General features: G+C 35.3%; 3 protein-coding genes across 3 annotated transcripts in view; 1 reads left to right on the top strand and 2 right to left on the bottom strand.

Annotated features, from left to right (window-relative positions):
* The window catches only part of LOC143913041 (uncharacterized), a 478,228-nt gene that overhangs the window by 160,760 nt on the left and 303,957 nt on the right, over positions 1-13,511 (bottom strand). The gene's annotated exons all lie outside the window — the stretch shown is intronic.
* Positions 798-12,800, top strand: LOC143913031 (phenoloxidase-activating factor 2). Its single transcript, XM_077432537.1, has 9 exons — positions 798-885; positions 7,208-7,333; positions 8,109-8,257; positions 9,099-9,255; positions 9,332-9,462; positions 9,891-10,083; positions 10,165-10,243; positions 12,270-12,433; positions 12,508-12,800. Exons 2-9 carry the CDS (start codon positions 7,217-7,219, stop codon positions 12,700-12,702), a joined length of 1,185 nt encoding a protein of 394 aa, XP_077288663.1. The 5' UTR covers positions 798-885; positions 7,208-7,216; the 3' UTR covers positions 12,703-12,800.
* Positions 13,034-13,511, bottom strand: part of LOC143912989 (dipeptidyl peptidase 9) — a 557,546-nt gene continuing 557,068 nt past the window's right edge. Inside the window, exon 15 of the transcript XR_013260677.1 lies at positions 13,034-13,438. The gene's annotated coding sequence lies outside the window, so the exon portion shown is untranslated. The remainder of the gene's footprint in view (positions 13,439-13,511) is intronic.

Below are 13,511 nucleotides of genomic sequence, written 5' to 3'. Positions count from 1 at the left end.
AAGAAGGCCCCACCTTTAAACAAGTCATCAAACAATCGCTTTATTACCCTCAGTTCAATGATCGCGTCATTGAGAAACGGCGAGGTCAATTGGCATCCAAGATTGTGCTGCTTTGCATTTCTTTCTTTGAGATTCTTTCTTCGTAAAGCTTCAACCCCTTCAAAAAACCAATCACTATATCTATAGTATTGTTGCGTAGGGGTGGGTGGAGGATCCAAGTAAAAGGCCAACAGTCGTTTCACAGCATTTATTGATGATTAAGGAGATACACGCACTGTCACTGCTCAGTCCAGAAATGACCTGATATCGCCTAAGTATCGCCTTATAAGGGATAGATCTCTCAGGACGTCTAATCTGTTTACCTACTGTATAGTCACGTATTCGGATATGTATTCCCACGGAATGAGAAGTGCAATCATTGTTTAGCTTTCATGCACTTAGCTTGTCGCTAATCCTTAAATCTGGGAAGCTGTGGTGAGCAACTTGTCCTTTATAAGGAGGTACTTAGGCCATATCAGATGATTCTGGAACGAGCGCTAGCTGCGTGTGGACCTCCTGAATCATTCAATAAATGCTGTGAAGCGACTTTGGCCCTTCATTTGGATCCTCAACCCACCCCTATACAAAAGCATGTTGGAAACTGTGGGGATTTCTTTGATCCCGGGTTCCGAGCCACACCTAAACCCGTCTACGGTCAAGTTACGAAACCAATACAAAATGTCCAAATTAAAAATAACAATACAAAAATATAAATACACAATAAGCCTAAGATTATCGTATGTTTTCTTAACACTTTGCAGTCAGGCGTGCATTTGGTGTTATTTACAAAACAAATCGGACAGAATCACAGCACGTACAACAATTCTATTGATCCTGTCTGTGACTGTGAGTTAATGCATATATAATTGCACCAATACGTGATATGAATTTTAAAAACCCAATTTTAGTGTTAAAAAAAATTATTGACAGTATACATTACACAATATTTAATGTGTGCTTTATTACTTGGTATATTTTAAGCTGTAAATACGTCCATAGACATGTATGCATGTTTTTATATACATATCTGCGAACTATTAAACTGTATTTAATTTAATGTGTACATTTCTCACTGAATAATTGCAGAATGCAATTTTTTATAATGAATTTTTAAAATTTAGCTTTTGACCTTTTTTCCACTGACCTCGATTGATAAGTGTGCTCCAAAACGTATTATTATATTTTATAAACGAATATTTTGGTAATGATATTATTATGATTTATACAAACATATTATACATTTGACATTTAAACTGGAAGTCAACTAAATTGTATATTTTTACAACACTTTTGGTTATTGTTCTTTTTACATTTACTCGTGTAAGCTATTCTGCTCTTTTTTTTGATGATTTTTAAATACATACATATGTGTTTATAGGGAGTCCACTATCAGTAAACCGGCCTACCGGTTTATCTGTAAATTACCCGAAAAATAGCTTGGTAAATTATTACTGTTACCGGTAAATTAACAAAACTTCATTCACTTCATTTTATCACATTATTCTCCATTATGCTATTTTCTGGCAACATTGCTCCGACCCATCCAGTAGAAAAAATATTAAAAATAATAGTAGAAATTGTAGAACGGATTTATATATATATGTATAATCAGACCCGCCCCTAGGGGTCCGGCCGCCCGCGTTCGAAAATATTTTCGCCGCCCCCTCCCCCCATTTTTCAATTTTTTTTCATTAATCGATTATTAAATACTTCTATTTGCATATAAAGCATACAAAAATTTATATTTATGATATTATTTTTTTTATTAATCATGCAGACTCGCCTAACAAATTACTCTAAAGCGGCGAATGTGCTAAACAGAGAAATTATATATTAAATACATAATTATTACATACATACACATGTAAATCGAAACAACACCTGATATCTATAGTCAGACATTACAAACATTGTAAAAAATACGATCATGTAATAATACGAATTTTTACATTCAATAACACTGTTCGACAAATGACGACTTTTTTTGGTTCAGAGACGAGATATGACTTCTTATAGATCAATGCCCAGTGAACACGAATATGGTAAAAAAAATGATGATTGGCTCGAGATTCGGAGATATATGTGTTTTTTAAGTCGCGCGATTTTTCTATATCTTGGTGTTGTACGGTCGATGTCTCACAATCTGTCAATTTCCTGTTCAAAATGAATATTGTAATCTATAGTCGGGTATTTTATCTTTCATTTGTAGTACTTTTCAGCTTTCAAATCGTCAAATCGTGTTTACTGGGCATAGTTCTATAAGAAGAGTCATACCTCGTCTCTGAACCATTTTTCGTGTCGAATAGTGTAATCATCCACTGAGACATCTATGGAGAGAAATCTGGCGAAACCTTAGATATAACAATAACTCAAGGTTTGCAATAGACAGTTGGATATAAAAAGTCAATTTTACAGGATCCGTTTCAATTAAAATCAGAAAAATTGGCAAATTCTGATAATCAACCGATCGACCTCGAAAAACCAAGGTCTGGCCAACAACGAGACTCTAGTGGGAATTGAACCCGTGACACCCTGCACGAAATAATATAATACTCACCACTAGACCACGCTGCTGGTTATTAGTTTAGTTATTTTTATCATTTTTAATTAAACTCGAAAAATCGTATGATGATTATAGAAGGATACTAGTGAAAAATTCGAACGATTGATCATTAAAAAATGTTATATGCATTGGTACAAGGTTATACTGAGCCTTAAATATTATATGTAGATTAAAAATGAATGATAAATGAATTTTCTTATAAATTTCTTAATTAATTAATTTTTCTATGGATGTTTTATATTGTCTACATGCAAATGTAGGTAGGTAGGTAGTTTTTGCTATTTTTTTCATATTAAACAATTCAATATAAATATATTTAAAATGTAGGTATTTGTAAAAATACGACCACGGGCGGATCGAACTAAAAATATATATCTAAAAAAATTAGATCACAACTATTGGACGATAGTGTGAATCCATTATGTTTTATTTGGTGTCATTTTCTTAAAATAAAAATAAATATTATTTTAGTTTTTAATATATGCTATTGTGTTTAATACTAAGTGCAATGTTTTCAACATATGTATAACATCAATTAAATGTGAGTACGTACTAATATAATATTAAAAAAGCTGTAGATTTTCCCAATTGCTTGTTGAATAACGGTTATTACGAGGAAATGTCGTCCGGCCCTCAAGTTTCATTATAGCCGAGTTCGACCGCATGACCAAATCGCATATTCATACCACAATTAATTATTTCTGATGTTTATTTATGTTTTATTTCTGAGAATCGTAAATGATGAAACGTGCGCATAGCGTCTGTATTTCTCTTTGTTTCTTCACCCGTGAAGGAAAACCCCATCTCGAGCCGACGAAGGTTGCATATATTGTAAAAACATGACCTTGTCGATTCCCAAAATGACCTACAATCGTTGTTATCCACAGTTTTGGTTTTGTTTTTCGTAAAAATTAAATTTTGAACCGGTTTACAATTTAATGCTCGGCTGTGAAACTAGTTTTACCACACGTCTGATTTGTTCATATGTATATTACATCCTTGACCAGTGCAAAAAAGTAAATACGGCTATATGTATATGCACATATGTATAGTGCATCGAGCTGCTTACTATATTATTAAATACTAGCTGTATTACCCGGCTTCGCTCGGTTTTTGTAATATAATCCGCTTAAACATGACTAATCTAATAGTAAACATTTTATTAAATTTATTTGAATAGTTTTATTTTATACAAATTTATTTGAATACTCATTTGTTTTTTTTATTAAATTGACTGTCACGAACAAATAAGAACAAATAAGTTTTTTTTATTAAATTGACTGTCTCGAACAAAAATTATATGTACGCCCCCGGCATTTGTGCCCCCGGCTTCGCCCTTGGCGCCCCCTAGGGGGCGGAGCCTTAGGGCTTTGCCCCCGTCGTCTGCGCCCCCAGGAACTTCGAATCCTTTGAATCAGAAAAAAGCGATTTCTACGACCCAACGAACAAAGCATACGTACATACATTCAAAGTCTCTTTCCAAATTATATGTATATTAGATTGAAACATATAAATACGTCAAACATATTTTCTTGAAAACTAGAACATTTCATTTACGGAATGAAAATAACCTTTAGAATTGGTAAAATTTCAACATCCTGCATCCTGCTTGTGCAAATGCTAGCAATACTATGTGCGATCAAAATATAAAGGCGCAAACATAAAGAGCGGTATATTTTTTTTGATAGTTTTTGCACATGTAAAAAAAAACGCCAGCACGCCTGATCTATGCTATGGCATTCAGGCCAAAAATCACCCCCTGGATTGGTTAATATTTTATCCTTGTATTGACATAGGTTTTTCAGTGATCGGTAACGGTGATTTATATGAGAAACTTGTTGAAATAATAAAATCGTACGAATTAACAATGACCGGAAGAAAAGCCCTCCCTAGCTGGAAACCGCGAAAACGTCAACGAAGTACGTTTCAGTGTATTTGCGTCTTATACCACGATGCCACGATGCGAGTTGGTTGGACCAAGTAGCTTGGACGAGTAATTTGGGCGTCCAAAACTTTCAAAAACGGTTGGATCACCTATTTTCAAACTGCGAGTAACGCCCAAGTCATCCGAGCTACTTGGTCCACTCGCATCGTGCTAATCTGGTATAGCGTTGTAGTTACCCGACCAAGTAACTTGGTATAAGCTATTCACATTTTTCCCACTGTTAATACATCATAAAATAGTATTAACAGTGGGAAAAAATCCCAAGTGAAAATACGTACTTTTGACTTTTGCTTTGAACTGGATGACTACTTAGAGATATTTGAAAGATGAAAAGTATTACAAATGGAAGATAAAATACCCGACTATAGATTCCAATATTCATTTTGAACAGGAAATTGACAGATTTTGAGACATCGACCGAACAACACCAAGATATAGAAAAATCGCGCTATTTATAAAAATCATATATCTCCGAATCTCGAGCAAATCAACATTTTTTATTACCAGATTCGTGTTCACTGGGCATAATTCTATAAGAAAAGTCATATCTCGTCTCTGAACCAAAAAGAAGTCGTCATTTGTGAACAGTGTAATAGAAACGCCTTTACGAATAAATACATTGTTTCAATATTACGCAGCACGTCTCATTAACTACGCTAAAACGCACGGAATACAATAAGGGTCATCACATATTCACTACAGAAATTAATGATTTATTTTGATATAGATTTATTTACAATTTGAGTCGATGCGGTGCAAACGATCGAAATGCGCCAGACAGACTGAACCACAGATTAACTGTACGTGTACCTTATGCGTGCGCACTGCTCGCACTTACACTAAGTGAAATCTACCCGAAGTCCCGACATACATACCTACCCTGTATACGTTCTGTGCTTCTGATATATTAGTTCCGAATTTTGCCTTATTAAACTCGCCAGAAAGATCCAACTCAATTTTAATAATTGCATCTGTGTACATCGAAAGGTTACTCGTCATATGATGTGCAATTTTTCATTCGCGAAGTCGAGAATTGCGTTTAAAGCAGCCATCCAGTTAATCTGTATTCAATCTGTCTGGCGCTTTTCGATCGTTTGCACCAAACCCAATTTGAGTATATGGTGGTGTTGGGCGTTGGTGGCCAATCCGTTTCTTTTATCAGTTGGTGGATTGTTTTTATCCACTTTTTTTGTTTGTCTGTCCTTGGGAACTCTTAAATTAGCGTGTAATGTATAGTTTCAACAAAAATATGTATAATATAAAATGAACGATGTTTATATTAATTAAACTTAAATAATTGGTCATTAATATAATTGAGAATTAGGCGCCACCAAGAAAAATGTTTTTACATTTATTTAAAAATAATTTTTACATTTCTATGGTGCTACCCCTGAAATGTTATGTAGTATGCGGGCGAACGCCATGACACTTTTATAAACTGTCAAACTACGATGTTAATTGAATAATATGTTACTTAAATGATCAATTTACATATGCAAATGTATCCCATGTTGTTTATTGTGTGTTTTTGAATGCATTGTGCAATTTTTAACGATGCACTTGCCCAGAGAAGTTTTTATCGGACATACGTCCACTACTAAGCATCAAATACGATTGATGCTAAAATTATTTAGGAATATCTGTGGACAATCGACACTTGTCAAAAATATAACGTCTAAAGCCACTTCTATTATTATAACATTTCTCTGTACTTACGTTAGCACAAAAACCATAAAAGTGACATATCGTAACGCAATATCGAAATTTGTCTAGAAGGGTTAATATGGTTGTTTTTTTTTGCCCACTCTTACCAATTGCTTATGAAATCATTTTCAACGTCGGTATTGAATTGATTTATAATATTTTTGTTGCCAAAGAAATGACGAGTACTTTTTTCGTTTATGTGCACACTAGTAACCAGGTGTACGCATTCGTGCACTTGATAAACAGTGAGCAATCGTTTGAAAACTGCAAATTGTCATTGGCAGACTGTGCATGCGCTCTGTTGACTTAGCCTAGATATGTAAGAATAATAGTCTTAAATGCATATATGTAGATTCATATTGCTAAAAATAATAATTACACCTTCGAAACCTGTTTTCGACGTGCTCTTTAGTGGATGTATGTCTGCACCTATGTACAGGATTCACATATTTCAATGTATTAACATTTTACATACCAGTGAATTTTAACCCTTTGAATGCTGACCAACGCTGATCGGCGTTTTGCCAACAATTCCACGGAACTGAAAAACGCTAATGGGCATTGTTTTTTGAGTATGTAAAAAATAAAAAAAATAATACTACCCGCTAAGCCTTTCCAGGCAGAATTGAAAAAAATGCATTGACCATGAGTCGTGTAATCCATGTCAATGTTTATAAAGACTGGTTTACACCGGAATTTCTGAATTTATAATCATAGTAGAATTTCTCCCTAATTGCTGACTATTTTAGATTGTGGCTTGGCATTTAGATTGTAAGCATTACATTTTAACAACGTATTCATGGGCTTGTTGGCAAAACGCCGATCGGCGTTGGTCAGCATTCAAAGTGTTAATGCACTTTTAACTCACCTTAAGATGATTACTTTAGTTCGGGTTAAGCGATACGTGCTAATTATTTAAGTATATATGTAAATAATATATTTTTTTTATATTGCAGAAATCCGCCATGTTCAAATTGAAATTTTTTACATTCCTGACAATACTATCCTGTATATTTGCACAAGAAATTGACGATGAATTACAAAAGGCAATTTTAGACGTCTTTGGACCAAATCCGAATGCAGTCAGTATCTTTTTACTTTGTATATATCATTTATAGTATCATAATCATCATTTACAGTCATTCATTCACCAATGCTACATATTTTCCTCACTTCCATCACTTATCTCACTTGTGACCATATTGGATACCATTCGAGCACTTCCTTTGTCCATTCTTCTAACTACGCATGTACATTACCTGCTTCATATGAAATCAAAGCTAAAACTTATAATTTTTGTGCATTGGAACGTTATTTTGAAAAATTACCAATATGCTCCGATGGAGCTATCATAATTAGAGTACGGATAGCCAAGGTGCCGCTCATTGTTGTAAATGCTTTGTAAAAAAGGTTCGGCAAACCTTTAACAATGCATTTACAACATTTGAACAATAAACGGCACCTTGGTTATCCGGGGTTTACATAATTGTGGAGTCTATGTACGTCTTGTCCGGTCTTTAATGATTGTAAACAATCTACTATTTCATTAATATGGGATTAATGAGGGGAAGACTCCAAGAAAATACGACGATAGTTCTTTACATAGCTCTATTTCGTGATCACACCATGGGCACCAAACAAGTAACCGATAGTGTTGCCACCAACTTAACCAGAATAACGTGTTCATGGACAACCCCCCCCCCCCCCCCATACGTTCGTAAATCACACGATCACGAAAAAATCTTTATCACAGAAATAAAGATTTTTTATGCGGTTGTATCATATAGTTTTATTTTACATATAACCCTAATACACATGGAATCTGTTTTTTTTTTGTAATAATCTGTATTTTGCTAGCCCACTGTAACACCCACAACTGCCCCGACGACTATAATCACCGATGACGGTACCAGTTGTATTTGTGTGCCATATTACCTGTGTGATGCCGATAGCCGCACCATCATAAGTGATCCTACAGCCACTGGAGAAACACTTATAGACATCAGGTATACAACAAAGTTCATTTGGAATGCAATATATTATATGGACCGTGTGGTTTAATGCACAACTATTTAATATGACGGCCGAGAAGGAAGTACAGTGGTAGCTACCAATACGGTCGAATCAGTCCCAACTTGACCATGTCGTAAAGCCCCTACAGCAAGATGAATTCTTTTAATATTTGGTCCATAAAAGACATAAAAATAACAAAAAAATCGTTTATTCTATTCTACTTGATATTCTAGTCGTATGAATTTACTGAATATTTTTTTCTTTGAAATTTATCTAACTTTCCGCGAAGTCTAGGAACTAAGAACCGCTTGGGGGGGTTTCACCTGTGCTTCAACTCCCCCCCCCCCCTTAAAAAATCCTCGCTACGACTGTGGCATGCCCACTGTTCAAATTGTGTAGTTTTTAATTGTTAATTAATTATGTAATTGTGCACTCTTTCATAACGTTGAATAGCAATAACAATTGGCTACCGACTAGTTATCTGGAATGAAGAGTATTAATCTGCTTAAGAATATTTCAAAATTTCAGATTGTACATAAACTTTATGTTTTTGAAACTTATTGAAACTCTATTTTTGTGCGTGCGCAAGAATGAGTCACGAGTCCGCGTGAGACCAGTCGTTTATTAACTTCGCTCACTGTACATGCGTTTGTTGTTATGATACATTTTCTTGATATTAGACTATATAGTAAAATGTCTATTAATTTGATTTTAAAGAACCGAGTTTTGTGTGTGAACTTATATCGCTGTAATTTGTGAGGTGTATGTATGTAAGAAACAAACACATTAATTATAAATTTGCAACGATTGATCAATGCCAACGAACATTTTCAGATTCGATAAAGACAGTTGTCAAGAATCTGTCGAAGTGTGTTGCAAGGAAGCTCGCGAAGCAACCAATCCGATACCACCTGTGGTAGTTCCGTCAAAACCTCAAGGATGTGGTATCAGGAACGAAAATGGCGTCGATTTCCAAATTACTGGCGATTTGGTAGGGATTTTTCTAGATTGTAAAAATGAATCATTGGTTGTTTTATTCAGTGTTTGATGTCTATTATTGTTTACAGGCTGGTGAAGCACAATTCGCAGAGTTTCCCTGGACTGTTGCGATTTTAAGCAAGGCCGACAGCAGCGCCCTCTGTGCCGGATCTCTCATACATCCACAAGTTGTACTCACAGCATCTCATTGTATAAGCAAGTAATCAATTTGAATTTCACAACTACTATTGCTAGTAATTATTCTGTATTTAAAAGCGAGCATATTATATATAATACATATGTATGTAGAAGTGTCATTCAATTTCTGTAACAACGGGCTTAAAATAAATGAGTGATTAAACATTCAATATCCAGATGGTTCAACGAGATCCAAGAACACTAATATTAAATTTGCATTACCATTTCAAAAAAACATTTCCGACAAATAGTTGTGTAACTGTAAATCAGGCTATTTGAAATTCCAGTTGGGGCTTGATGCCTCAAAAATGTATCCGTTTATATGTACCTATGTAGATCGTGAAATATTGCACTGAATGGCATTCGTGGAACAATTTCGATATGCATATGTTTATAATTGCTATACAATAGTCTAAATTCTAACAATTCTATTACATATTGCAATTTCAGGCATCGTGTCACCCAAATCAAAATTAGAGTCGGAGAATGGGACACGCAAACAGTCAAAGAACGCTTTCCATATCAAGAAAGAGACGTTGCTAGGATTGTTACTCATCCTAACTTCAATGCTAAAACACTAGCAAACGACATAGGACTACTTTTCTTGAGCAAACCAGTTGAGATAGCCGAAAATATCAACACGGTAATACCAATCATACAACATTAATCTAATATCTCAAATTAAACCACCAAATTAATATTTTCTCAACATATTCCACTTCAGATTTGCCTTCCAAGTCAAAATTTCAACATGGATACTTCAAAAGACTGCTATGCCACCGGATGGGGCAAATCTAACTTCGGTAAATATTCATATGAGACTAGTCAATTTTATATATTTATTGAAAAATCTAGGCCATTGTGGCATAACAGGTCACCTTATTGTGCCAAAATAGTCAAAGATAAAAGACAACAATAGAAATACAGTATAAAATGTAAAATTAATAATATATGGATCTGGCTGTCAGGAGATATAGACAGTAGAGTAAAATAGCAAGCATAACGCAAGCAAAACGCATATAACCTATGAGTGAAATAAAAATATATATGAGAGATAACGAGAACCTATAATGCAAATTTTATAAAATATAGTGTGAAAAAGAAAAAGTTATATGCGTTTAAATAATTAAAATCTGACAAAGCCAGAGGGTGGCGGAGAGGAAGATAAATACGGCAACTTACCATTAGACGTCGTATTTGTAGCATCTTTTAAACTTGTCTATTACGATTATTTTTCACTATCGTACTGGCGGATTTGATTTGAATATATATTGTTGACCAAATCGCGCAACATGGCCAAGTTTCAAAACGATCGGAAGAATGTAGGATAACAAATCCAAATGTTGTCAGACGAACGAGCGAAGGCACACATAGAAGAGGGTTGTAAACATTGAACTAGAATGGGAATACATTATACTTCAATGGTTGTAAATAATAATGAGCTCGTTGAGTAGTTTAAAACATTGTTGTGCTCGTCACATGCACAGAATGACAACGTAACCATTCGTTCAAATCATGTATGCCAACCTAATCATTCATACATGCATTCTTCTAAGTTAGAAAGCTGAATAAATCCCACACATGTATGTATGTACACAGTATGCTAATCATAATAAAGAAAATGTTAAAAGCGTACGTATTGTAAATATACGATAATAAATTTTGAATAGGGAAATAATCTTGCATCTACAATACATGTAAATACGTGTGCATAGAATGATGTAAAATATCAAACATTAGGACCAATTGTTGGAAAGTGGATCAAAAACTTGCCACATTCATTCATTATTACATAGTTTTATTTATATAATAACATATAACTTTATTTTAATTCGTGTATTTAATTCCTTTCCGAAACCACTCACATGTATGTATGTTTAAAACCTACATATGTATAAAAACGGACGCAATGTATGTATGTATGTTTGTGGGTATGTGGCGGACGCGTCGACCAACAACCAACTCCTGATATTGAGCGCCGAGCGACGTTAAGTCGAGTGACAGGTAACGTCAGCGTCAGATGCGCTGCGCAGGAGCGTACAGTCATACACCAAGAAACACACAAACGTTCATCCATCATTTCAAACGGGTGAATGGACTGAATCGACGAGCGTTTAATGCGCGCTCTCAACTTTATCTATTAATACGTGCGTGCCTATAAATTACCTTACATTATATTTATATATAACATACTAGCTGAACCCGGCATGCGTTGCAATGCCAGAATAAGACATGCAATTCCCGTTCCCGTTTCAAATGACGGTTGGAGCTCAACGCCGTTTCGTCATAAACCAACTGTTAACATGGTTACCAACAAACACAGTTCCTTGTCTACACAATGGCGCTTCAATATTTCGCGTCGGTAAAATCATAATTACGAATATTATTACTAATTTCAAATAGCTTTTAAATATATTTATATTTAACTAGCTGAAACCAGCATGCGTTGCAATGCGTTCGCGTTCCCGTTCTCATTCGAGTGTGAGGTAGGCGCGGCGCGATTATTGTCACACTCGCGGCGTGATGCTTTTAAGGCGGGAGGATAGCTTTACTTTCGCGTCAGTAAAATTTTCATTACGAATATTATTATTAAGAGGTTTTTTCCCGTTTATTTTTCACAGTAAGCTTCCCGGACATGCATACAACAAATCCCGAAAGTTCCATCGTAATCGGTTGAGTGGTTTAGGAGCCTATACGAGACAGACATTCAATTTTATTTATATACATAGATCACTTTATTGTAATTCGTGTATCACCTGTTGAAATCAACGGGCACAACACTATTTATTCATAATCACGGTACAACTAATAAATTGAATTATTTAACAGGACAACAGGGGCGGTATGCTGTGATCATGAAGAAAGTGAAATTGGATACAGTACCATACGCCACCTGTCAAAGTCAACTGCAAAAGACTCGATTGGGTCCAAGATTCAGATTGGACCAAACTTTCATATGTGCCGGAGGAAAAGCAGGCGTCGATACTTGTCAAGTAAATACAAATATGCAATGGTATAACAGTTTTTAGTTTATTTAGAGGTTCTTAACCGTGCTTGAAATGTTTAGGGTGATGGTGGTGCTCCTCTTGTATGTCCAACGGGCAAGGGTCGTTATCATCAAGCTGGGGTCGTTGCTTGGGGCATCGGCTGCGGTGAAAAAGACGTGCCTGGAGTGTATGGATACATAGCCAAGCTCAGAAATTGGATCGATGAAAATGTGAAACAGGCTGGATACGACACTTCATACTACACCAGTCCTTAACGTGTCAATCAAAACGATCTTTGTATACTTTTATAATGTTATTTTATACATTTAAACTTTTCATAATGTGATCGTGAATAATATACTATTTTTAAGCATTTTTTTTATTTTATTTTTTAACATATTGTTGCGTAGGGGTGGGTGGAGGATCCAAGTAAAAGGCCAAAGTCGCTTCACAGCATTTATTGGTGATTAAGGAGATACACGCACAGCTAGTTCTCTGTCCAGAACGCCTTGATATGGTCTGATCACTTCCTTATAAAGGACAGGTCGCTCAGGGCATTTTCCTCGACATATCTGTTTACCTATTGTTTTTTATTTATTTTTATTTCATACCAGGAAGGCATTGCAGATTTAACCCCAATGCGCCTTCCTGGCCAATTACAAACAATACAGCATTTTTTTATTATATAAGTCGCTAAATTATGAGACACTGACTTAAACTCGATAATTAACGAGACATCTATGAATTTTACATACATTTTATTGTAATATTTACATTAATCATACTCAAATAGTGGTGACATAGTGGGTAGGAAGGATTTTTAGTCAATTTTTAATCGGGTATCAGAGAAAATTAACAAACTCTGATAGGAAACGATCGACCAGGAGTCACAAATCCTGGTCTGACCAGCAGCATTACAGACAATTCTTTTCAATCGAGGTCAGCTCAAGGGATCGAACCCGGCGCCTCTCAGTGTTAAGCAGAAGCTTAACGACCGAACCACGCTGCTGGCTAGTTGTAGTCGCGTACCAGATATGTGGTCTCACGGTCTCGCACAGTCAGTTCTGAGAATTCTAGCGGGAAG

This window comes from Arctopsyche grandis, chromosome 6 (genome assembly GCF_051622035.1).
Source record: "Arctopsyche grandis isolate Sample6627 chromosome 6, ASM5162203v2, whole genome shotgun sequence".
NCBI lineage: Eukaryota > Metazoa > Arthropoda > Insecta > Trichoptera > Hydropsychidae > Arctopsyche > Arctopsyche grandis.
Note: the sequence above shows the minus strand (reverse complement) of the source record. Positions and strands in the feature narration are given on the sequence as shown.